Consider the following 26,303-nt stretch of genomic DNA (forward strand, 5'->3'; position numbering starts at 1 on the left):
ATCCACTTACTGATAGATCATCTCACTGCTGCTGAGAATGCTTTGTGTGGAACCACTGAACCCAGCACAGAACAGCATGTGTAATAATAGGAGGTATTGACAATTATGATTCTTTTTCTACTGTTACAGGTCTATATTGTTTTTATAGTTTACTGTGGGGCTGAAACTAACAATTATTTTCATAATCGATTAGTTGCCCGATTAATGTTTCGATTAATCAACTAACTGGATAAAAACCTCAAAAAAGCTGTATAATTTAGTTAATATGTAAAGTTTAAAAAAAATACAATTTATTATTGACTATCTATATGCAGTGGTAAATATCAATAACCAGTTATTTGTTTGGGGAAGAAAATATCTAATCCACACTGAAAACAGCAGACATAAAAAAATGTATATACTATTAGAGGTTGAATCTGGTGTATATCATAAGACTCAGAGATCACATTTTTATGTAAAGGAAAAAAAAAAATGTAAAAGACCTAAAATGCGGTTTTGCAGATTTTCAGACAGAACTGTATTGGAATATTATCCACTTAAAGCGGAGTTCCACTCGACCTATAAACAAAAAAAAAAAAAAGTCAGCAGCTACAAAAACTGTAGCTGCTGACTTTTAAAAAACAGCCATTTACCTGTCCCTCAGTCCCGTGGTGTGTCCCCTGCAGCTCGTTTCACCGGCCGTCCTCGATTCCAGGAGGCCGGCATCTTCAGTGTGGGCACCCGGCTGTGACAGCTTACGGCTTCACAGCCCGGTACCCAATGCGCATGTGCGAGTAGCGCTGCGCTTCATGAATGGTCCTGTAGTCTTCTGGGACCTGTCACATGTCCCAAAAGACTACAGGGAGGGAGGACACCTCTAAAATTTGAGTACCTCTCAAATTCTCCCCCGCTCCCCAAAGGTGCCAATCCTTAATGGGGAGAGGGGGAGCAGTCCTTAAAGCGGAACTTCCCCTTTTGGGTGGAGCTCCGCTTTAAGCTCTGGAAGGTTTTACTCCCTTCATGACCAAGTCATTTTTTCTATTCGGCACTGTGCTACTTTAACTTGCAATTGCACGGTCATGCAATGCTGTACCCGAAATGAAATTTATATCATTTTTTTCCCCAAACAAATAGAACTTTCTTTTGGTGGTATTTGATTACTACTGGGTTTTTAATTTTTTACTATTTAAACAAAAAAAAGACTGAAAATATTGAAAAAAACCCAATTAATTTCTGCTATAAAACTTCCAATAAAAAAAAAAATAATAAATCAAATTTCTTCACAAACTTAGGCCAAAATGTATCCTGCTACATGTCTTTGATAAAAAAAAATCCCAATAAGTGTATATTGTTCGGTTTGTGTGAAAGTTATAGTGTTTACAAACTATGGTGTATATATAGTGGAATTTTTATTTATTTATTTTTCTAGTAGTGGTGGTGATCAGCGACTTATAGTGGGACTGCGATAGTGCGGTGGGCACTGACACTGTCATCTCAGTTCATGTCATGTTCAGTGATAATACTATACACGGTCACTGTACTAATAACGATTGGGAAGGGGTTAACATCTAGGAACAATCAAAGGGTTAACTGTGTGCTTAACAATGTGTAATGTGTGCTGCTTTTACAAAGAGATGTGTTGCATACTGTTTTGCATAGGTGCTCTGTGCAATGGTTGTGTAGTATAGAGTGTTCCTATAGCAAGGTAAAATAAAACCTCTGCCTTTAGAATCACTATAAATCACTTCCCTCTTCTGCCCAGGACTACATGTCCCACGAGGCATTGTTCCTCACACAAGCTCGAAGGCACTTACTAACATACACTATATTGCCAAAAGTATTGGTCGGCCGGCCTTTCCACACACATTACTTTAATGACCTCCCAGTCTTAGTCCGTAGGGTTCAATATTGAGTTGGCCGGCCCTTTGCAGCTATAACAGCTTCAACTCTTCTGGGAAGGCCGTCCACAAGGTTTAGGAGGGTGTCTATGGGAAGGTTGGACCATTCTTCCAGAAGCACATTTGTGAGGTCAGGCACTGATGTCGGGGGAGGAGGCCTGGCTCACAGTCTCCGCTCTAATTCATCCCAAAGGTGTTTTATGGGGTTGAGGTCAGGCCAGTCAAGTTCCTCCATGTCTTTATGGACCTTGCTTTGTGCACTCGTGTGCAGTTATGTTGGAACAGGAAGGGGCCATCCCCAAATGCTTCCCACAAAGTTGGGAACATGAAATTGTCCAAAATGTTTTGGTATGCTGACGCCTTAAGAGTTCCCTTCACTGGAACTAGGGGGCCAAGCCCAAACTCTGAAAGACACTCCCACATTATAATCCCCCCTCCACCAAACTCTACACTTGGCACAATGCAGTCAGGAAAGTACCGTTCTCCTGGCAACCGCCAAACCCGGACATGTCCATCGGATTTCCAGACAGAGAAGCATGATGAGTCACTCCAGAGAACACGTCTCCACTGCTCTAGAGTCCAGTGGCGGTGTGCTTTACACCACTGCATCCGACACTTTGCATTGCACTTGGTGATGTAAGACTTGGATGCAGCTGCTCGGCCAGGGAAACCCATTCCATAAAGCTCTCTACACACTGTTGTTGTGCTAATCTGAAGGCCACACCAAGTTTGGAGGTCTTTAGCTATTGACTCTGCAGACAGTTGGTGACTTCTGCGCACTGTGCGCTTCAGCATGCGCTGACCCCGCTCTGTCATTTTACGTGGCCTACCACTTGGTGGCTGAGTTGCTGTTGTTCCCAGTTGCCTCTACTTTGTTACAATCCCACTAACAGTTGAGCGTGGAATATTTAGTAGCCAGGAAATGTCACGGATGGACTTATTGCACAGATGGCAACCTATCACGGGACCACGCTTGGAGTCACTGAGCTCCTGAGAGCGGCCCATTCTTCCACAAATGTTTGTAGAAGCAGTCTGCATGCCTAGGGGCTTGATTTTATACACCTGTGGCCATGGAGGGGATTGGAACCCCTGAATCCAATGATTTGGAGGGGGGTCCCAATACATTTGGCAATATAGTGTATATGGATGGTGTACTGAGCTGTATGTATGCTGCACTGTATTTTCTGATATGTAAACAAATAATGCATTCTGTATGCAGGCCTACTAAACGGTTGACCAGCTAATCGATTATGAAAATAGCTGACAACTATTTTCATAATCGATTATGACGATTAGTTGTTTCAGCCCTAGTTTATTGTGCATATTAAAAAGCCACAATCTTGTTTTACCAGCTTTTTTAGTTAATATTTAGTCTGCAGGGTATAAATGATAATGGAAATTTTGAAGAAGTCAATTTTGAGGTCCTTGTTTATATACTTTTAAGGTGGAGGGATGTCTAAAGATAAGGAAAAGAATTGCAAATTATGGCGGCAGCCATTTATGTGTTGGCTGTCAAAGCCCCACTCTACAAATGAGAAATTGTCATCTTCCATACCATTGTGATGGCCCAAGTGGATGATGGCATTATGCGGGTTCTGACACATTACACCCAGTCTTCCAGACCTACAAAAAATAGCTGAGACTTCCTTTCCAACAGAGACGTCCAAGTACTGCAGGAAACTGGTGGAACTCTGGAGAGAAGCACAATTCAGGGCGTCACAAGATACACAAGGAGCACACGCAACATGACAAGACAAATTTTGCAATGATCACACTTACACACGTCGCTAGCATGAAGTGATACGGCAGGAATTCCATACGTAAAACGTCATTAAACTTCTTGATGCAGTGAAGCTCCACCCCTAGCGAGTCATAAATGTATAGCCACTTCCGCTGAGCCACTGCAAACATAGTATTTGTGTGCAGCCACCTACAGGGGGGGGGAAGCAGACAGAAGGTGAGATAGGTAGGTTCTAACATGGGAGCACCAAGGCAAACAGTAAATGCCTAAAAGCTTGTCAACCTTTAAAGCAGCCAACTAATGAAGTATAGTTGGCCTCAACTGCACCTGCAACATCACAAAGGGGTTGTATATGCTAAAGAAGAATGTTAGACACCCTAAATGTCCTGCACCACAAGCTTCTCTGTTGCACCAGCTATGGGTTGTCCCATTGTAAATGTTTTGGACCTGAACCCTAAAATTCATACCTGACTCAATGGGATGCCCATTTCCCCTCACCCCTCAAGTCGATGTACTGGAAGTCCCACGGGGCTCAACATGACACTAAGGTTTAAATACTCTCCTACACAAACCTCTTTTGACCCAGAAGAGTGGTGATCCTTCATAGGATGTCCCCCAGCCAGCCCTAGACATACCAGTAGTGCAGTTCTTAAACAATGCACTATCTTTTAAAAAGCTAGTTTATACACATAGAGGATGTCCTACATGAGAAAATAAATAAATAATAAATATAAATATCTCTCTATCAAAGTTGGAACCCCTTGTTGAAAAAACACACAAGAAAAACAAAGCGGTAGTACACCGCATCTAAAAATCAAAACAATTGTGGATTATGGCCAGAGGTACTGAAGTGGGATATTTAAGAGAGGCCTAGAGACGATGAGATCAGAATCCATGCCGTGCGTGAGGGGACGCCCTGACGCTGGATTTTTTGCCAAAGCTGCATGGACTCATTAGTCGGTCGTGCTCCAGGCTTCTCCACGATCTCCTGTGCACTATGGTTCTGATGAGGTCTTTTCCTTCCCTTCTTCCAGTAGCTTTGGTGATGTAATATTTCTATGATGTGCCGATGTCAAAAGCCGTGTTTATTTCATGCTGTAATACTCACATTCTTATTGGTGTGTGTTATTATGCAGATATATTCTCCTGTGCAGGGGCGGACTGACAACTCATGGGGCCCCCGGGCAATAGGGGATCATGGGGCCCCTGTGTCCTTGCCCAAACTCAAAAAAGCCTATGAAAAAAAGGTACTAGGGGCATCTCATGGGGCCTCCTACTGACCCTGGGCCCTCGGGCAGTGCCAGAGTTTCCAAATGGTCGGTCCGCCCCTGCTCCTGTGTGTTGTGTGATAACAAAAGTGGAGGTTTTGACAGTGCAAGAACACTGCAGTTGGATTCTGTTATTTCTTGGGGTGCCGAGTGAATGCTGCATGATGTGCCAGGTCAGCTTTACACTTGGTAGTGTGTCTCTCACAAGCTTAGAGACTATGGTGTGAGTGCTGGTTGATCATACCTGTGCAGTGTGTGTGACTTGCTCTTGGTTTTTGTGTCCAGCCTTGCATTACAACACAGAGGAATGCCATAAATGTACACTGAACTGCTCATGTGCAGCTCAGTGTATATTACAGCTGACAAAATCTCATAAAAACCAGACCTGTCAGTGATTTTTTTTTAAAAATGTGAGTTCAATACCAATTTCAGCAACTTGCACTGGCTGCATTTAAAAAAAATATATCTACTTACACTGATTACATGACTGCATTAATTGGTGTTTTATATCTACTTGGAGTTCAACTTTAACTCATGACCCCTGAGCACTGTCCAATGTAAATTTTGTCATGTTTTTAAAGAGCAATTTCCACCTCGCTATAAAAATAATGGTCCTTTTCCGCTTTATCTTTAGTGCTTTTTTTTAGGCTGACCAATGCACCGAAACTTCAATGGCCGAAACCACCTCATTCGGCCGTTGGCTTAAATGAAAAAAAAAACACAGATACAGGTGTCGAAAAAACCCCGCCCCTCGCCGCCGCTAATTGGTACTTCTCAGCCTTACCTGAGAAACCATGGATCCCAGTGCTGGGCATAGAGATGAGTGAAGGAAAGATGGCCGCCACTCTCTATGCCATTGGAGGACTGGAGCTATGTCACTTCCCGTTCTGGTCATTTTTTTTTTTTTAAAGCACTAGATCAATGCTTTTTTTTTGATCCAGTGCTTTACATTGCAGAAGAGAGATGTGGGGTCTTATTGACCCCATATTTCTCCTTAAAGAGAACCTGCCACTAATTATTTCTATTACATGGGATGCATGCATTCCTTGTGATAAGAATAAAAGCAATTACATTTTTTTTTAAAGGAACAGTGCAAAATAAAAAAAATAAATAAATAAAAACATTAAATAAAAAAAAATAAAGTTTAAAGTGCCCCCGTCCTCGCACGTAGAGGTGAATGCATACATAGGCCATGCCCACATATGTAAATGGTGTTCAAACCACACGTGAGGTATCGCCACGAACGTCTAAGCAAGAGCAATAATTCTCACACTAGACCTCCTCTGTAACTTCACACTGCTAACCTGTAGAAATTTTTAAAGAATCACCCATGGAGATTTTTAGGTACCGCAGTTTCAAACCATTTCACGAGCGTGCGCAATTTTAAAGCGTGACATGTTGGGTATCTATTTACTCGCCGTAACATCCTCTTTCATATTTTACAAAAAATTGGGGTATATATTGTTTTTTTAATTAGAGTACATATATATATATTCATTTTTCAGAGTAAATATATATATTCATTTTTAAAAACTGCGCATTTCGGTTTTTGGCCAAGTGCATTTTGAATTTTCCGTTTCGGATTCGGCATCAGAATTTTCTTTTCGGTGCACCACTACTGACCAACTGTACTTACAAAACCAGAGTATCAAGTGTTGCTCTCTTCTCTTGCATCTCTCTGGTCAATGGGAGCCAACTCCCTCTTCCTGGTTCTTGTAGCCACAGCCCAATAGAAGAGCACCACATTTTACACATGCGCAAGCAGAGATCTGGCACTAAGTAATTTGTTGCCATCCGGCAAGATATCACAGGATTTATGAATGTAGTAAGTAATGATTCCTGGAATGTAATGTAGGTTTCCCAGAGGCAGGGGGAGAGCAAACCACACAACACCCCTGCCTAGGTGAAGCCAGAGGGCACTAGTATAATAAGGGGAGAAGACAGTATTCCAAATGCATTCAATAAAAAAATGTGTTTTATTAGTAGAATGTAATCTTTAAATGTGTTATAATTGCCTTAAAATTTTAGAAGTTCCATATGATGATTACCTCTGCCTGGGAACCCTCAAAATATGCTTTGAAGGAGTTAAGCAGAATGGGACTTTTAGCTGAATCTTCTCTCACCCTGGACACAACACTGATCTATTCATTATCTGCTGAATTTTCTCTGGGTGAGAATCTTTTCCCCTACAGCAAACAACCAAATTACACAATACACACTTTTTACAGTTTTAAAAGAGAAACCAACCTGACATCATTGACCGTCTCCATCACATTCATCTCACAGCCCAGCTTCTTGGTTTGCCAGTCTAGAGTGGCGATGTGACCAAGCTGACCGGCCAGGAGGAGGTGCCTGATGAAGACAAATAATGTGGGATAGTTACAAATAAAAATATACATTTTCTGGCTATCATGCTAATCCTCTAGCTTCAATACAATGTGTTATCAAAATATTTTGAGACTAGTTTTGTAACATGCCGACAGATGGCAGCACAAGGCTGCACGCACAGGGAGCACATAAGTCAGCGTGCCAAAAGACATCCTCCTGTGTGCATTGGAAGCTGTGCAACTGGTGCTATTCTGACCATGTACGCTCTCACATCTGCCATTTCATCATGGACAGCAAGTTAGAAGAAAGAGCAAGTGTGAAATTCTGGGTGAAACTGGGCAAATCTGTCGCAGAGATGTCCGACATAATTCCACAAGTTTACGGCAATGCTGCAAAGAGTCGTTCGAGGTGTTTTGAGTGGCATGTGCGTGTCAAGAGCAGAACAACATCACTGGAAGACGAAGAGAGAGCAGGAAGACCTTCAACCAGCTCAACTCCAACAATGTCAAAACCATTCGGCACTTGTTCATGTCGAGGATCACTAACGGGGACAAAACTTGGGTGTACGGGTTCACATAGAATTTCACATTTACTCTTTGTTCTAACTTTCTGCTGATGATGAAATGGCAGGTGTGGTAATGCACATGGTCAGAACAGCACCAGTTGCACAGCTCCCGGTGTACACAGGATGATGTCTTTTGGCACACTTACTTATTATTATTATACAGGATTTATATACCGCCAACAATTTGCTCAGCGCTTTACAATATAACAGGAGATAATACAGCAACAATACAAGAGGATTAGGAAGGCCCTGGTCCTTGGAGCTTACAATCTAAGAGACTTATGAAGGTCAGTGTTCCCTGTGACTGTGCGTGCAGCCTTGTGCTGCCATCTGTTGGTGTGTTAGAAAACTAATCTCAAAACGTTTCGATAGCACCTCGTATGATAAAAGATCCAGGGTTCTCACATCACATGGCTGCAAAATTTTTTTAATCCAGCCACTGAAACAGTACCTAAAGCTGCAGACAGCCAGACATCAATGGAAGCGCCTCAACTTCCTTCTTAGTGAAGATTTATTTTATAATTTAGGTATATCAGACACAATAAAGTGACGCTGCTGCTCCCCCAAAGAATACAAATAACTAGTCCTGCAAAAGAATATTCTGAATGCTTATCTGTCCTATGGGCAGCAAGTCAGGACTCCGGCAGCAAGTCAGGACTCCGGCAGCAAGTCAGGACTCCGGCAGCAAGTCAGGACTCCGGCAGCAAGTCAGGACTCCGGCATCATCTTCAGCATTCAGCACCTCTGGGAGTACCTGTGTCCCCGCTGCAAACTGTGGTTCAATCTGCCAGTCCATATATCCCTACAAGGTGCGGTGATGACATACGGGCTAACAGGAGGGACCATTGAGAGCAGTGGGGGACCAGGCACTGTGGACACACACGTAAGTGTAAGGATTTATTCAGAGGATTAAGTGCTTGAAGACACCGGAGTTCAGATATACCATCCACCAGAGATACGTATTCAGAGGACTCTATAGACGGAAATTTTTTTTTTTTTTTTTTAAAGAGACACTGCCTATGCAACGCACCTTAGTGAGTGTTAATGCACTGCAAAATGAGTGATAACGCACCGCACAGATGTAAATGGGCCCCTAAAGTAAAATTCCAGCTAACTAACCCTAAAAATGTCCCCTCTCCCTTCTAACACCTATACCAACTAACCTGTGTAAAAAAAGATGCATAAACTTTCCTATGTTCAGCCGGCTCTGGACCGTTCCTTTGATCCGGCACCCAGTGTCAGTCAGCGGCTGCTGCAGGGGAGAGCAAGGAGCACTGAAAACAGATGGGCCATGGGAGCCTATAGGTGACGGTACCGTTCCAGGTTTTACCAGCCGTTGTTGAGTGCTCTCTCCTCCCCCCTGCAGTGGCCACTGAATCACCTGACCAGATCAAAGCAGGCTGAAAATAGGCAAGTACATACATCATTTTTTTTTACACAGGCTATTCAGCATGGGTGTTGGGGGTGGGGGGGTTGGGGGACAGTCTTAGGGCTAGTTGGGGTTAAGCTGGAATTTCACTCTAATGTTCCCATCTCGTCAGCAGAAATCTTTCAGCCTGCCATCTCGCTAGGTGAAAGGGACAGCGATACAGCTGGAGGTGCAAGTGCACAATCCAAACGCACACGTTACTGCAATAAAAATGGCGGTGTGTATAAATGGGTGATGCAGCGACCGTCGGCTGGAACCAACAGAATCAGCAAGGGAGAATGTCACCAGCACACCGAGGATCACTAATATGGGTCCAAAAGTTTTAATGAACGATCACATAGTTACAGCAAGGCAACGTTTCGGAGTCTCGCAGGACCCCTTCAACAGGCATGTGACCATGAAGGGGTCCTGAGAGACTCCGAAACGTTGCCTTCTTGCTCTAACTATGTGATCGTTCATTAAAACCTTTGGACCCATATTGGTGATCCTCAGTGTGCTGGTGACATTCTCCCTTACAGCTGGAGGTTCTTCTAGTGAAATTATAGACAACGTTCTCTGATATACTCCCCCAGGCAATACAATAAAACAGACATGACATTAAATCACACCCACCTTCCATTTCTGGAGTAGTTGATTCTGTATGGTCCAAACTGATTGAGGAAGAGGTTAAAATGCTGCAAATAATAAATAAATAGCCGTTATGACCAGCTCATCATGTGCTAAATGGACAGTGTCAGTGTTTTCCCAAAGCCATCCTTTCTATAGGAAGCGATTAATAAAAGAAGTGGAAAAAAGTGTCATTCTTTTACTAATCTGTAGTATTTTATCACTTTTTTTCAATTTTGTTATGTTGCAGTTATTTGAATTTAATTTTTTTTTCCTTAACCACTTGCCCTCCAGAGGATTTACCCCCCTTCCTGACCAGGCCATTTTTCGCAATACGGAGCTGAGTTACTTCAATTAATAATTGTGCGGTCATGCAATGCTGCACTCAAATAAAATTTATGCCATTTTTTTCCCCACAAATGTAGCTTTCTTTTAGTGGTATTTGATTGCCTGTGCATTTTTTTTATTTTTTGCTCTATAAACAAAAAAGAATTACAACATTGAGAAAAAAAAATATATTTTTGACTTTTTGCTATTAAACATGTCCAGTAAAAAAAAATTTAAAAATAAAATTTCGGCATAAATTTAGGCCAAAATGTATTCTGCTTCATGTCTTTGCTAAAAAAAAAATCCCAATAAATGTAAATTAATTGGTTTATGGGAAAGTTATAGCGTCTACAAATGCTGCGATTTTTAATACATACATATATATATATATATATATATATATATATATATATATACATACATACACACACACACACGTACACATATATATGTATACATACATTTTATTTATATATATATATATATATATATATATATATATATATATATATATATATATATATATGATAGATAGTGACAGTGTGGTGATCTGTCACGATGTGGAAAGGTTATTTCACCCAGGATTCTCAACAAGGCAGGTTGAGGGGCTCCGGGGTACGTGTTTGATACGGAGGAAAGTGGATTTTCACTTTCCTCATTTGTTTGTAAGGTCCATTTTGGGATCTGGAGCCTGGAGATTTCAAAGCGATTTGGGAGGGATGAAATCTCCAATCCTGGGACCAGGTTTTGGGAATGGCCAGGACACTGATTGCACAAGTGTGTGCAGGCCTTTTCATAGAGGCCTAACCAGGGTTCTGAGCTCCACCCCGGCAGACGGAGTCAGGAGGGCTCCACCCTGGCAGACAGGAGGTCTCTGCCTTGGAGTCAGGAGGGCTTCACCAAGGAGAGGTGGAAGCCAGACTAGCTGTGTGCTATTGGCCAGCTGTGTGCGAGAGCCATATTTTGGAAAGAGTCTGTAGGAGACAGACATAAAACTGTGTACAAGCCAGGAAGCTGAATTTTTATTTGCATGTGTTTGAGGGTGGATACCCCTGTGTGGGAAGCTTTATGGAACATTTTCTTTAAATAAAAGTGGGCTAAAAAGGCCTTAAAAAAGAAAGCGAGTTGCTGTGTGCATTTAACAAAGCTCTACCATTTGAAGCAAGTTCCCACAATTATATATATATATACACACACACACTAATAATGGTGGTGATCAGCGACTTATTGTGGGACTGCGGCGGGCATTCTGACACTGATAAGGCCAAGCATAAAAAGCATCGTCCAAAGAAATCAAAGGAGAGCAAAAATCCTGCCCGTCAGATCTGGAAGGTTTTGTTCACTGTGGTGATTCACGTATTTTGAAGATTTACAGCACTGGCAATTTGGGTGCAATCACCAGCAGGAAGATATTTCACCCATTTGGATTATTTGAAGAATTGTATTTATTATTTATGTTTTATCATCTTTTGGGATTATTTATCACGTTCTTTTGTTAGCAGCGCGACATTTCTATCTTTTTTTATTTAAAATTTTTGGATATCATAAAGCACCTATTTATGCAATATTTACATAATTGTACGCATTTTTGTATTGTGTGCCCCTTTAATTGAGGGTGAAAGAAATAAAACCATATGAACTCAGCACGTAGAACCAGGGTTGTTTTCTGTACCTTTGAAGCACTGGTAATGTCCACTGCGTCCGCTATGTCCTGCTGGGTTATGGTACTGGTATCTTCTCCCTCGTCTCCTTCCAGGTACCTGGACAATGTAATAAAAAGACAGTATTTAGGACTAGAAAGGACAGAAACTGAGATTTTGACCAAATGCATTCACGTCAACAGGGAAGATGACATTTTAAGGGTGCAGGGGGCTTTAAATGGCTCCTGAGGGTTATGGAAAGAATTCCTGGGGCCTGTTCTTCCAAAATAAAAAAAAAAAATAAAAAAAACCACTCCCCTTGTTTTTTCATAAAAGGAACAAAACACAGTGGACAAACCAAAAATTGCGACAATTTTTAATAATAATTCCTATTTAAATACCAATAAATCAATAAAAAACAAAAATGTTTTTACAAAAATGAATCAGGCCAGGTTCACACCTGTGCGTTTTTTTATGCATTTTGCAGGAACGCAGTACATGCCATTTATCATGATTTCCTATGGATCACATTCACATCTATGCATTTTTTGCGTGTACGTTTTTTGTAAAAGGTCAGGGACTTCTTTTCCGCAGCAGTTTGCATTTTTACTCAAATAGACTTCAATGGAACCGCAAAATAAAACGCAAGTGCTGTGTTTTGCGTGCATTTTTCATGCGTTTTTGCATTTTTATTTTGCCCAGCAACAAGTTGGCCAAAAAATAAAACTGCAAAATGCATGTGTCAAAATCACTGCAGAAACAGATCAAATGCAAACTGCATAGGTATGAACCTAGCCTATGGCTAGGTTCACATCTGTGCGGGTGGTGCCACTGCAGATCTTCACAAAAATCTGTGCAGCCGCACCACCTGCACAGAGGAATGTGGACCCGCGGACGGGTGCCATTAATTCTAATGGCACGCCGCCCGCACTGGAAATCGCAACAGTACTAGGAACCGAGGTTCCCGTGCGGGCTGCGTATTCAGAAGTTCAGGGACTTCTTCCCTGCGTGTCCCGGGGCACGGGAGTCCATTCAAATGAATGGGCTCTCATGCCCGTGCAAAACCCGGCCCGCAGGAATGCGGATCTGTGAACCAGGGGTAAAAGCTGATCATTGTAAGCACCTGTCAGTGGTAAATGGTTTGTCTCAACCCTCTGACATGTTTGCTGGACAGCTTGGTCTGTTAAGGGAAGTTGAAAACTAACAGACTTACTGGCCAGATCACCAGGTGACATTAAAAGGGGGAAAAAAAAAACTAAAAAAAGAAAACCAACGCGGCCATCATTTCAAAGAATTGGTATGCTGCAATATATAAAATTTTTGTTTTGGGGTTTAATACGCTGTAGATTTATTTATTTCAGGTACTTATATAGCGCTGTCAATTTTACGCAGCTCTTTACACACACACACACACACACACACACACACACACACACACACACACACACACACACCAGTCCCTAACCCTCAAGGGGCGTACAATCTAAGGTCCCTAACTCACATTCATACATACACATATTAGGGCCAATTTAGACAGGATCCAATTAACCTACCAGCATGTCTTTGGAGTGTGGGAGGAAACCGAAGTACCCCGAGGAAACCCACGCAGGCACAGGGAGAACATGAAAACTCCAGGCAGGTGGTGCCGTGGCTGGGATTCGAACCAACAACCCTGGTACTGCCAGGTGGAAGTGCTAACCATTTAGCCACTGTGCTGCCCGTTTAGCCACTGTGCTTTAAATTAGTTATTACTATTGGTTCATTTCTTTCAAATTTTTTCCCAAGGAAATTTTTCCTAAGCAGCTCAATCAGCAAAACGGAGACTTCCTCGGTTGGTGAAATGTTGCAGAGATCCCTTGGTTCCCCCTTACTCGGGATATTATACATGACTATTGAGGGACATGCCGTCACCGTCACAGTGTTCTTACCCAGCCTCCTCTGGCAGTAATAGGTCATGTCTGGCGGCCTGGGACAGCGCAGTCTTCTTCTTGTTCTCTTCAAATTGCAGATGTTCCTTTAAGCGATGTATGCTGCCCATTCTCTAATAAAATAATAGCAGACAGTCAGTGTCACAGTATTCACGTCTATACAATTGATGTGATAAAGTTTAAGTCTTTCCCTTTTCTTTTTAGGGCTCATGTACACCGGGGGCGTTTGGAAAACTCTTCTGAATGATGGAAACGTAGGTTAAAAAACGTCAGTTTAGCCACGTTTGTATACCGCGTTTATGCGCATTTACGTTTAGAAGCGTTTTGAAAAGATAACCTCAGGAGACCTTCCCAAATGCCCAGAATGCACTGAAAAATAGTAAAAAAATTATCTATTTCAGACATTTTGAGAGAAACAGAGAGAGCAGAAGCAGAGAGAGCAGTATGTGTTGAGATGACCGGTCTTTTCTGGTTGTATTCACTATGGATCCCGTCATGAGCATAATGCGGCGCATTCTACCATTCTTTCCTGCACGCGAAACCTGGAACTGACTGCGCTGGTGTACCGGGTCCATTTGAATACATGGAAAACGCTTTGCATGCATTTCTGATGAAAAAAGGCTCCGGACAGCATCTGGACATGGAACAGTTAAAAAACGCTTCTAAACTCAAACGCTTCTAAACGCGGTTAACCGCTGGTTAGGGCCAATCACAGCAGCCTTTTACCATGTCATGTGATTAACGGTGTCCAAAGGACACAGCTGATCACAGACAGCGCCGGGTGCGAGCTGCTGGGAGCGCATTCTGGGAGGACGTCATGAGCCCTCCCAGAACTGGACGACTGCCCTGCAGCGCCATTGGGCTATAGTGAGGTATGGAAAAGATTGTTCACACTAGTGGTTAAGGGGTAAGAAAACCCTGCAGCTGAGAAGCACTTTTAACACCCCTTAACAGCCACCTCCTTTAACTGATGAGACAGTGGCCTGGGGTGTACACATGCCATGTCGTGACGCTTTGCTTCGTAACAATGGCAGTAATTATATCCCCTGTAGCTTTTGGCAGGCGGAATGCCAACCAAACATAACCCATTCACGTGAATGGGGTCAATCCCCAAGTGCCTTACAACAACGTGCAATGCATGGGGTTGTCGAGTTTCAAGAGGTTAAAGAAGTCGGTGATCCAACACTTGCTCACTGCCTATCAAATGCTCTCTGAAGAGTGATTGCAAGTGTTAGTGTGAAAGTGCCCTAACAAGAGCAGGAGATGTGCTAGAAAGAAGAGTCATCAGTGAGGGAAACAGGCAGGTTCAATGATGAATATGCTTTGCATCTGGGTGCCATCTCTTCTCCAGGTAAGTGATGCACAGGCACCCGGTCATCTACATGATGTAAAAGAAGACGTGATTCATTAGACCAGGCCACCTTCTTCCATTGCTCCGTGGTCCAGTTCTGATGCTCATGTGCACATTGTAGGCACTTTTGGCTGTGGACACGAGTCAGCATGGGGCTACACAGCCCCATACACAACAAGGTGTGTTCTGACACCTATCACAACCAGCATTATTTTTTTCAACAATCTGAGCTCCAGTAGCTCTTCAACTGGATTGGACTACACTGGTCAGCCTTCGCTCCTCATGTGTAAGAATGAGCTTTGGCTGCCCATGACCCTGTTGCTGGTTAGATGGTTTTTCTTCATGGACCACTTTTGGTCAGTCCTGACCACTGCAGACCAGGAACATCCCACAAGAGCTGCAGTTTTCGAGTTGCTTTGACCCAGCTGTCTACCCACTGCAATCTGGCCCTTGTCAAAGTCGCTCAAATCCTTATGCTTGCCCATTTTTTCTGTATTCAACACATCAACTTCAGGGGCAACATATTCACTTGCTGCCTAATATATCCCACCCACTTTCAGATGTTATTGTAACAAAATAATGAATAAATGTGTGATCAGTATGTATATATACTATATCGCCTGTCTTTACATGCAGTCTATGGAGGTGAATGGAACACCTGAATCCAATGACGTGTGTGTTTTCACATACAATGGGGAACATAATTATTTGTTCCCCTGCACATTTTGTACGTTTGCCCACGTACAAAGAATTGAAGGCTTTACAATTTTTATCATAGGTCTATTTTCAATGACAGAGACAGAATATCAACCACAAATCCAGAAAAACCACATGAATACAAATGCTATAAATTGAGTTGCCGTTCAGTGAGTTAAATAAGTATTTGATCCCCAAGCAAAGCATGATTTAGTACTTGGTGGAGAAACCCTTCTTGGCAATCACAGAGGTCAGACGTTTCCTGTAGTTGGTTCCCAGGTTTGCACACATCTCAGGAGGGATTTGTGTCCACTCTTTCTTTACAGATCTTCTCTAAATCCTTAAGGTTTCTTGGCTGTCATTTGGCAATTCAAAGTTTCAGCTCCCTCCATATATTTTCTATAGGATTAACCATTTCAATACCGGGCAATTTTACCCCTTCCTTCCCAGGCCAGTTTTCAGGTTTCAGCGCTCTCACACTTTGAATGACAATTGCGCGGTCATACAACATTGTACCCAAACTAAAATTTTATCGTTTTCTTCATGTATTTTTTAGTTTGTAGGAAAGTTATAGAGTTCACAAACTATGGGATATATCTGAATATTGATCATTCCTGAAGCACTGACGGCCAATCTAATTTCTTGAGGGCCAAGAATGTCAGAAGAGTACAGATATCCCCCAAATGTCAGAACAGTACAGATATCCCCCAAATGTCAGAACAGTACAGATATCCCCCAAATGTCAGAACAGTACAGATATCCCCCAAATGTCAGGACAGTACAGATATCCCCCAAATGTCAGGGCAGTACAGATATCCCCCAAATGTCAGAACAGTACAGATATCCCCCAAATGTCAGAACAGTACAGATATCCCCCAAATGTCAGAACAGTACAGATATCCCCCAAATGTCAGAACAGTACAGATATCCCCCAAATGACCCCTTTTTGCAGAGTAGACAGTCCGACGTACTTCATAAGAGGAATGGCGAGTTTTTTGAAGTTGTATTTTTTTGTCATAATTTTTCGGAAAATCAAAAAAATTATTTTCACTATTTTTTTTTTCACATACTGTCACCAGTGCAGTACAGCGTCATCGTATAACTGGCATGGCGGTGATCAGGGACACTGACTGGTGACAGTATGAAAAAAAAAATATATATATATTTTTTTTATTATTATTTTCTAACTTTTTTTTACATTTTTTTTCTTTTTTTAAGATTTTTTTTTCATATTTCACTATGTTCAAAGTAGTACAATGTTACCATAGTAACATTGTACTACTTTGGGGAAGTGATCAGTATTTTCTTTTTTTTTTACATAATTTGCTTATAGCAAAGAATTACTTTGCTATAAGCAAGCATTTACCTGAATGAAATCGATTCATTCAGGGTTTTTTTTTTTTTGTGCTTAGCTGTGATTTGGCCACAGCTAATCACATGACATGTGCATGTGATCACTGTGACCATTCACAGCTAGATACTAGTATACAATGGATGGCATGAATGAAGCCATCCATTGTATACAACTGTCATGTGACCTGCTGTGATTGGTCACAGCAGGTCACATGGTACCGGCAATGGGGCTGATACTCAGATCTGTCATCGCCCGTGTCCGAGGTACACGGCCGGTGACAGGATGCGCTGCTCTGCAAGCGAGAAAACTGCACATGCCCGGAAGTATGCCAAACGGCGTCCACCCGGAAAGCTAAAGCATTTTGCCGGCCGCCAAACGGCTATTGGCCGGGCGGCAAATGGTAAAATTCTGGAGATTGGCTAGGCCACTCCATGACCTTAATGTGCTTCTTCTTGAGCCACTCCCTTGTTGCCTTAGCAGTATGTTTTGGGCGATTGTCATGCTGGAAGACCCATCCACGACCAATCTCCAGAAGGTTCTCATCCAAGATTTTATAATACATGGCCCCGTCCATTGGCCCCCTCAATGCGGCAAAGTCAGCCTGTACCTTTAGCAGAGAAACAGCCCCATAATGTTTCCAACTTCGTGCTTGACTGTAGGGATGGTGTTCTCAGGGTCATAGTCAGCACTTTATTTCCTCCAAACATGGCGAGTCAAGTTAATACCAAAGAGCTCAATTTTTGTCTCATCTAACCACAGCACTTTCTCCCAATCCATTTCGGAATCATTTAAGATGTTCATTGGCAAACTTCACACGGGCCTTCATGTGCCTTCTTGAGGAAGGGGACCTTGCGGGTGCTGCAGGATTTCAGTCCATGGTGGTGTACTGTGTTACCAATGGTTTGTTTGGTGACTGTGGTCCCAACTGCTTTGAGATCATTCACAAGCTTCTCCCATGTAGTTCTGAGCTGATCCCTCACTTTTCTCATAATCATCCTTACGCCATGAGGCGAAATATTGCATGGAACTCCAGACCAAGGGCGATTGATGGTGATTTTGTAATAATGGTGTGACCCTCCTGCGCTCCAAATGTGTATTAAAACAAATTAAAATAATAAATGAACCCCAAACAGCTGCTAACATTAAATCATATACCAATGATCAAGTGAATATAAACCATAAAATGTTGCGCTACATTCAAACTAATTAAAGTAAATGTGGAATTCAATAAAATAATAGCAATAATAATAAATATAATAGAAATTTGTGCTAGGTGATAACACAAAAATGATAGCAAAACACAAACTTAAATCAATACGCATGTGCATGAAAAATGCACATACATATATTACATCACACGTGCAAATATGTGAAGTGAAATATATCTAAATAATACACGCAAACTCAAAGTCCAATAATGGAATATTAAAGGTGAAAAAAAGGTCCAATAATGGAAAAAGGTGAAAAAATATTTTGGTAAACTGTGTTTCCAATATGCTGTAAAGTGACCACAGGTGAAAACAAAACGTGCAGGTATCTGGGTGTAGATAGAGCTTGTGAATCCAACCACCTTCTGGATTAGCCTCTCACCTCATCACTTTGACCCTTGCGGGTCAAAGAGCAATATGGATCCCTCTCACAGATCCTCCAGGCACCGAATCACTCCAAAACCACTTCTCAGGATATAATATTCCCACTCAGCTCTTCTCCAGGTATAGATGAAATGTCAATTGTGCTGAGAAAATCCCTACAGCCAATCCAAAGTCGTCCCATGTTAGTGAATGGGGGTTTTCATGCACATGCGTATTGATTTAAGTTTGTGTTTTGCTATCATTTTTGTGTTATCACCTAGCACAAATTTCTATTATATTTATTATTATTGCTATTATTTTATTGAATTCCACATTTACTTTAATTAGTTTGAATGTAGCGCAACATTTTATGGTTTAGATGGTGATTTTGTATTTCTTTCATTTGCGAATAATCTCTCCAACAGTTTTCTCCTTCACACCAAGTTCCTTGCTGATGGTCTTGTAGGCCATTCCAGCCTTGTGCAGGTCTACAATCTTGTCCCTGATGTCCTTTGACAGCTCTTTGGTCTTGTCTATGAAGGTGATGAGGTTTGAATAGAAGAAAGATTCTGTTGACAAGTGTCTTTTATACACATAATGAGTTGTCATTAGGAGCACCTTCTTAAACTGACAGAACTAATCCGTGTACCACATGAGCACATAGCCAGTCTGTGGGAGCCAGAATTATGGTTGGTTGGTAGGGGATCAAATACTTATTTTATTCACTGAACTCCAACTCAATTTATAACATTTGTATTGTGTTTTTTTCTAGATTTTTGGTTGATATTCTGTCTCTATCATTTAAAATACACCAATGATAAAAATGATAGACCCTTCTTTTCTTCGTATGTGGGCAAACCTACAGGGAATCAAATCATTATTTTCCCCATTGTGTGTATATATCACATAAAACACAGGGAAAGGATGTGGGCTGTATCCTTTCCATCATACTCACACGGGTCTCTTTCCTCGCCCGCTCATATTTTGCCAGCTGATCTTCAGGCACGGAGGGTAAGCCAGGAAAAGGGTCATCTGCCTGCAATAGGAGTTAAGCAGAGTAAATAAAAACTTTTACATTATTGCATCTTTGCGGAAAGATTTCCTTTGCTGCCTTGAGCTGCGTACATTATCTCTGTAATTACATGGGATTTCCTTTAACTGATTCAATATCCTTTGCTAGGCAGTATTCAGAGAGGAAGAGGTATTAATGGTATGAATGGATCAGACTCTACTGCAGAGCACACGTGCAACAGACAACATATTGCAATGAGTAGAGAGATGATATCTTCAGTACACTGCTACTCCTTCACTATCCAATCAGCATTCTTGAGACTTGTTGTTGACCAAGCTGTATTGCTACTGCAGTGGAGCTTTGGAACCTGGCTGTGCTGTTTGATCACAACACTGGCTGTGCAGAATTACAAAATTCCAAGGCAGACAAAACTATTTCTATACATGTCATTTAACCCCTTCACGCCTAAGGGTAAAACAAATCTAAATGCCTAAGCACAATTCTGCAACGTTGACATGTGTTAGTAAAACCGTCAATATCATCACAACTACTTTGTACATCCAGGTGGATTATACCTTGATTTTTTCAGGAGAAATTGGGCTTTCATTTGGTGGTAAATGGTAATGGATAGCTTCTGATTTTTTTTATTATCAAAGGAAAACTGGCCCAAAATAGTAAAAAAAAACAAAAACTTTTTTTATTATTTAGCAGTGTGTTTCTTGTTACTACCATAACCTACCACCACAGAACAACCCAAAATAAATTCTTCAGCTCTTGACAATCGCAGAGATACCATATATGTGTATGTTATATTGTTTTTTGTACCCGTAGTACAGTCCAGAAACAATAGTGTGCATTTTTTTTTTTTTAAATCCTGACCTTTGACTCTGACCTTGACCCAAACACTATCCTTGGCACTGACCTAGATCAAACCTTGATCTAGGTATTTTTCAATATTTCTTTATCTTCTTTTATTTTTAAACATTTTTTCTCTCTCTATGTCAGGAGTTAGAGAGATACAATGTATCTCTCTGCTGCATTCATAGAGAGAGAAAAAAGCAAGGGGGCCGGGCTGTACAGTGACTGATCACTATGATAGCCAATCAGAGGCTATCACAGCGATCATGTGACCCGGAATCGGGAGTCCTGGGTCCCGATTGTTAGAACGGGACCTGGGGCTCTCATTGACACCGCGGTCTGTGCGCTGGGAGCGCACAGAGCGGCGCGCTCCCAGAACAAAGACAAGTACGCAAATATGCGGCCCCACGGAAAAAAGCCCAGTTCTGTGAGGCCGTATATTTGTGTGACGTCGGCGACCAGGGGTTAAATATGTATCTAGTTGCCTCTGTTTTAACACAAGATTACATTTTTACCTATTGGCTGTACATTCTAAAAATGGCCTACAGACAACTGCAGTGATAATGCAGGACACTGCCTTGCTATTCCTTTGTTTTATAGTGTGTAGAAAGTGTTGTAAGTGTTGTCTGTGCAATTCCAGAGCGGATTCTGAAGGTCCTAATTTTCTGAAGCCAGGACAAAAACGCAGACACCCCCCCCCCAAACAGAAGTAGTGATAGGGAGTTTTGCCTTACCCCAGATATCACATCTTTCTTGCTCATCTTCCTCTGTCTCCATGTTTTTCCACAGTCTTGCTTCTGCTTCCCTCCTTCCTGTTTCTGGTAACGTCTCTGTGCTGGCGGGGGACGCTTCTCCTCCTCTTCCTCCTTCTCAAAGTACCTCTTGGCTTTCTACAGGAGAAAGGTCATCTGGTATTTGTAATTCATCAATCTGAGAATCAAAGACATCTTCCACCCACAGTTACCTAATGTCCGCCAACAGTACAGATCGGTTCTGGTCTCCTGAACATGTGCGGCAGTTAAAGTAGGCCTTGCCCTTCAGATAAGGTCTGTTTATTTATAGTAGCCCCCTTCCCTGAATACTGCATAAAGTACCCATGGGGAAGGGGGGCTGATTCTGCAGGTCCTAATTTTCTGAAGCCAGGACAAACATGCAGACCCCCCCCCCCCCTCACACACAGTAGTGATAGGGAGTTTTGCCTTACCCTAGATATCACATTTTTCTTGCCCATCTTCCTCTGTTTACGTGTTTTTTCAGTGTCTTGCTTCTGCTTCCCTCCTTCCTGTTTCTGGTAAAGTCTCTGTGCTGGCGGGGGACACGTCTCTTCCTCCTTTTCATTGTGCGTCTTGGCTTTCTATAGGAGAAAAGGTCATCTGGAATTTGTAATTCATCAATCTGAGAATCAAGGACATCTTCCACCTACAGTTACCTAAACGGAATAACTTCCGCCAACAGTACAGATCGCTTCTGGTCTCCTGAACATGTGCGGTAAAGTAGGCCTTGCCCCTCAGATAAGGTCTGTTTATTCATAGTAGCCCCCTTCCCTAAATACTGCATAAAGTACCCATGGGAAAGGGGGGGGGGGTGATAGATAATATATTCACCTTTTTTCCAGCCTCTGCAGTACACAGTTGATGTCTTCCTCTGAGCCGACAAGATCCCAGGTAATGCCTACTAGCCAAAATCTTGTGGCATCAAAGTGCAGGATCATGTTCTCTGAGATCTGGCTATAAAGAGGATGATGTGACCCTCACCTAGGTCCAGGGGGAACGAAGTCAGGGAAAGGCAAGTATAATATCCAACTTTAATCCCTTTCTAAAGTGAGCAAAATCTTCTCTTGTATTAGGTAAGGTATAGACTCCAGAGAGAGAGAGATATAATTTCCCCCGGTACAAATCATTAGTAACACCTCATCTGGAATATGCAGTTCAGTTTTGGGCACCAATTCACAAAAAGAACATTGGGGAACTGGAGAAAGTACAGAGAAGGGCAACCAAACTGATAAGAGGCATGGAGGAGATCAGCTATGAGGAAAGATCAGAGGAACTGAATTTATTCTCTCTCTCTTGAGAAGATTAAGGGGGGGGGATATGATCTCCATGTATAATACACAAGGGGGGATATGATCTCCATGTATAATACATAAGGGGGGATATGATCTCCATGTAAAATACATAAGGGGGGATATGATCACCATGTATAATACATAAGGGGGGATATAATCTCCATGTATAATACATAAGGGGGGGATATGATCTCCATGTATAATACATAAGGGGGATATGATCTCCATGTATAATACATAAGGGGGGATATGATCTCCATGTATAATACATAAGGGGGGATATGATCTCCATGTATAATACATAAGGGGGGATATGATCTCCATGTATAATACATAAGGGGGGATATGATCTCCATGTATAATACATAAGGGGGGGTATAATCTCCATGTATAATACATAAGGGGGGATATGATCTCCATGTATAATACATAAGGGGGGATATGATCTCCATGTATAATACATAAGGGGGGATATGATCTCCATGTATAATACATAAGGGGGGATATGATCTCCATGTATAATACATAAGGGGGGGTATAATCTCCATGTATAATACATAAGGGGGGATATGATCTCCATGTATAATACATAAGGGGGGATATGATCTCCATGTATAATACATAAGGGGGATATGATCTCCATGTATAATACATAAGGGGGGATATGATCTCCATGTATAATACATAAGGGGGGATATGATCTCCATGTATAATACATAAGGGGGGGATATGATCTCCATGTATAATACAGTTGTGGCCAAAATTATTCAACCCCCACTGAAATTGAGTGTTTTGGCCAGTTTGACATTGCTTTTGATCATTCAGTCATCTTGCTTACATTTACATTAAAGAGGCACTTGTAGGTCAGACAAATATAACATAACAGTTATAATGAAATAACCACAAATGTCTTTTCTGTGCTCACAGCATTATCAGTTTTATTCAACCCCCAAGTGACATTCAATCTTAGTACTTAGTACAGCATCCTTTTACAGTTATAACAGCTTTTAAACGTGAAGCATAGCTTGACACAAGTGTCTTGCAGCGATCTACGGGTATCTTCGCCCATTCTTCATGGGCAAAGGCCTCCAGTTCAGTCACATTCTTAGGCTTGCGCACTGCAACTGCTTTCTTTAAGTCCCACCAGAGGTTCTCAATCGGATTTAAGTCTGGTGACTGCGATGGCCACTCCAAAATGTTCCAGCCTTTCCTCTGCAACCATGCTCTAGTGGACTTGGAGGTATGCTTGGGATCATTGTCCTGTTGAAAGGTCCAACGTCTCCCAAGCCTCAGGTGTGTGACGGACTGCATCACGTTTCCATCCAATATCTCCTGGTACTGAAGAGAATTCATGGTACCTTGCACACGCTGAAGCTTCCCTGTACCTGCAGAAGCAAAACAGCCCCAAAGCATGATTGACCCTCCACCATGCTTCACAGTAGGCAAGGTGTTCTTTTCATCATAGGCCTTGTTCTTCCTCCTCCAAACATAGCGTTGATCCATGGGCCCAAACAGTTCTAATTTTGTTTCATCAGTCCACAGAACACTATCCCACAACTTTTGTGGTTTGTCCACATGGCTTTTGGCATACTGCAGTCGACTCTTCTTATTCTTTGGAGACAGCAAGGGGGTACGCCTGGGAGTTCTGGCACGGAGGCCTTCATTACGCAGTGTGCGTCTTATTGTCTGGGCTGAAACTTCTGTACCCACATCTGACAAATCTTTTCTCAGTTCCTCAGCAGTCACACGGGGACTTCTCTCCACTCTACGCTTCAGGTAGCGCACAGCAGTCGAAGTCAGCATCTTCTTTCTGCCACGACCAGGTAGCGTTTCAACAGTGCCCTTTGCCTTGAATTTGCGAATGATGCTTCCTAAGGTGTCTCTTGGTATGTTTAACATCTTTGCAATCTTCTTATAGCCATTGCCCTTCCTGTGAAGAGAAATCACCTCTTCTCTTGTCTTCCTGGACCATTCTCTTGCCTTCACCATGTTTGTAACCACACCAGTAAATGTCTAGAAGGAGCTGAGTATCACAGTCATTTTAAAGCTGCCTAATTGGTGCTTATTATGCTTGATTGCTGCTCGGTGACATCCACAGGTGTTTTCAATACCTGATGGAAAGCACCTGTATGAACCTCTGTTCTTCAGAGTGGTAGTCTTTAAGGGGTTGAATAATTGTGGCAATGAAGAAACCACATAAGAACCATTTACTACTGTATTACATAAACAATTGATGTCATTTTAGTTGCATTTGGGTAGTTACAACGTCCTTGTAGGATTTGATTCTGAATACAATTCCAAATGTACACTATAGTCCCTAAACCCCTTTACAGCATTGGGGGTTGAATAATTTTGGCCACAACTGTACATAAGGAGGGATATGATCTCCATGTATAATATATAAGGGGGGGGGATATGATCTCCATGTATAATACATAAGGGGGATATGATCACCATGTATAATACATAAGGGGGGGATATGATCTCCATGTATAATACATAAGGGGGGATATGATCTCCATGTATAATACATAAGGGGGGATATGATCTCCATGTATAATACATAAGGGGGATATGATCACCATGTATAATACATAAGGGGGGATATGATCTCCATGTATAAATACATCAGTGGTTCATATAGTGAACTCGGTGTAGAGTTATTCCCCCTGAGGTCATCACAGAGGACAAGGGGGCGCTCTTTACATCTGGAGGAAAAGAAATTTAATCTCCAAACACGGAAAGGTTTCTTCACAGTAAGAGCTGTGAAAATGTGGAATAGACTCCCTCAAGAGTTGGTTCTGGCCAACTCTTGATCACTTTAAAAAAGTGGATCACTTTAAAAAAGTCCTGGATTCTTTCTTGGATACACAGAATATAACTGGATAGTAACATTTATAGGTAAAGTTGATCCGGGGAATATCCGATTACCTCTCGGGGGATCAGGAAGGAATTTTTCCCCTGCAGGAGCAAATTGGGTCATGCTTTACTGGGGGGTTTTTTTTGCCTTCCTCTGGATCAACTGTGGGTATAGGATTATAACTTTTTATTTATTTTTTTTTAGACTTTTGGCTTTTTTCAGCCAGACTAACTATGTACTATGTTTTGATGGAGGGGAAGGGGGGGTGTTTAACCTTGCCACGCTCTGCTAAGATGAGAAATTACACAACACGAATTTTAGATACCATTAATCAGTTTGGTTGCCCTTCTCTGTACTTTCTCCAGTTCCCCAATGTTCTATTTGTGAATTGGTTCCCAAAACTGAACTGCATATTCCAGATGAGGTATTACTAATGATTTGTACTGGAGTCTATACCTCTTTTAATACAAGAGAGGATTTTGCTCGCTTTAGAACCCGCAGCTTGGCATTACATGCCATTATTAAGCTTGTGATCTATCAGAACCCCCAGATTCTTCTCCACCATTGACCCCCCCCAGTTGTACCCCTCTGGTATGTATGATGCAAGCATATTCTTAGCCCCCAAGTGCAGAACCTTACATTTATCAACATTAAAGCTCATTGTAGTCCTCAAGTAACTACCAGGGCGATGTGAAGCGCCATGGTAGTTCATTCATTCTTCCTGTCGGTATATCTGCTTGCCTGTACATCCCGTCCCTGCATGGCACCAACGATCTGTTGATCACTGGTGCAATGCTTTCCAGGCTCCGGAAGACAAGAATAATAAA

The 26,303-nt window shown here is 42.0% G+C and overlaps 1 protein-coding gene across 1 annotated transcript in view; it reads right to left on the minus strand.

Moving 5' to 3' along the window:
• The window catches only part of WDR46 (WD repeat domain 46), a 47,867-nt gene that overhangs the window by 18,561 nt on the left and 3,003 nt on the right, over positions 1-26,303 (minus strand). Inside the window, exons 2-10 of the mRNA XM_089658949.1 lie at positions 21,756-21,905; positions 21,286-21,441; positions 19,637-19,717; positions 13,710-13,822; positions 11,814-11,901; positions 9,821-9,882; positions 7,134-7,238; positions 3,657-3,807; positions 3,433-3,568 (exon numbers count right to left, since the gene is read on the minus strand). Coding sequence (XP_089515075.1) covers positions 3,433-3,568; positions 3,657-3,807; positions 7,134-7,238; positions 9,821-9,882; positions 11,814-11,901; positions 13,710-13,822; positions 19,637-19,717; positions 21,286-21,441; positions 21,756-21,905 — 1,042 coding nt within the window. The remainder of the gene's footprint in view (positions 1-3,432; positions 3,569-3,656; positions 3,808-7,133; positions 7,239-9,820; positions 9,883-11,813; positions 11,902-13,709; positions 13,823-19,636; positions 19,718-21,285; positions 21,442-21,755; positions 21,906-26,303) is intronic.

Source organism: Staurois parvus, unplaced genomic scaffold, assembly GCF_062004578.1.
Source record: "Staurois parvus isolate SC_StPar_1 unplaced genomic scaffold, SC_StPar_1.0 ptg001113l, whole genome shotgun sequence".
NCBI lineage: Eukaryota > Metazoa > Chordata > Amphibia > Anura > Ranidae > Staurois > Staurois parvus.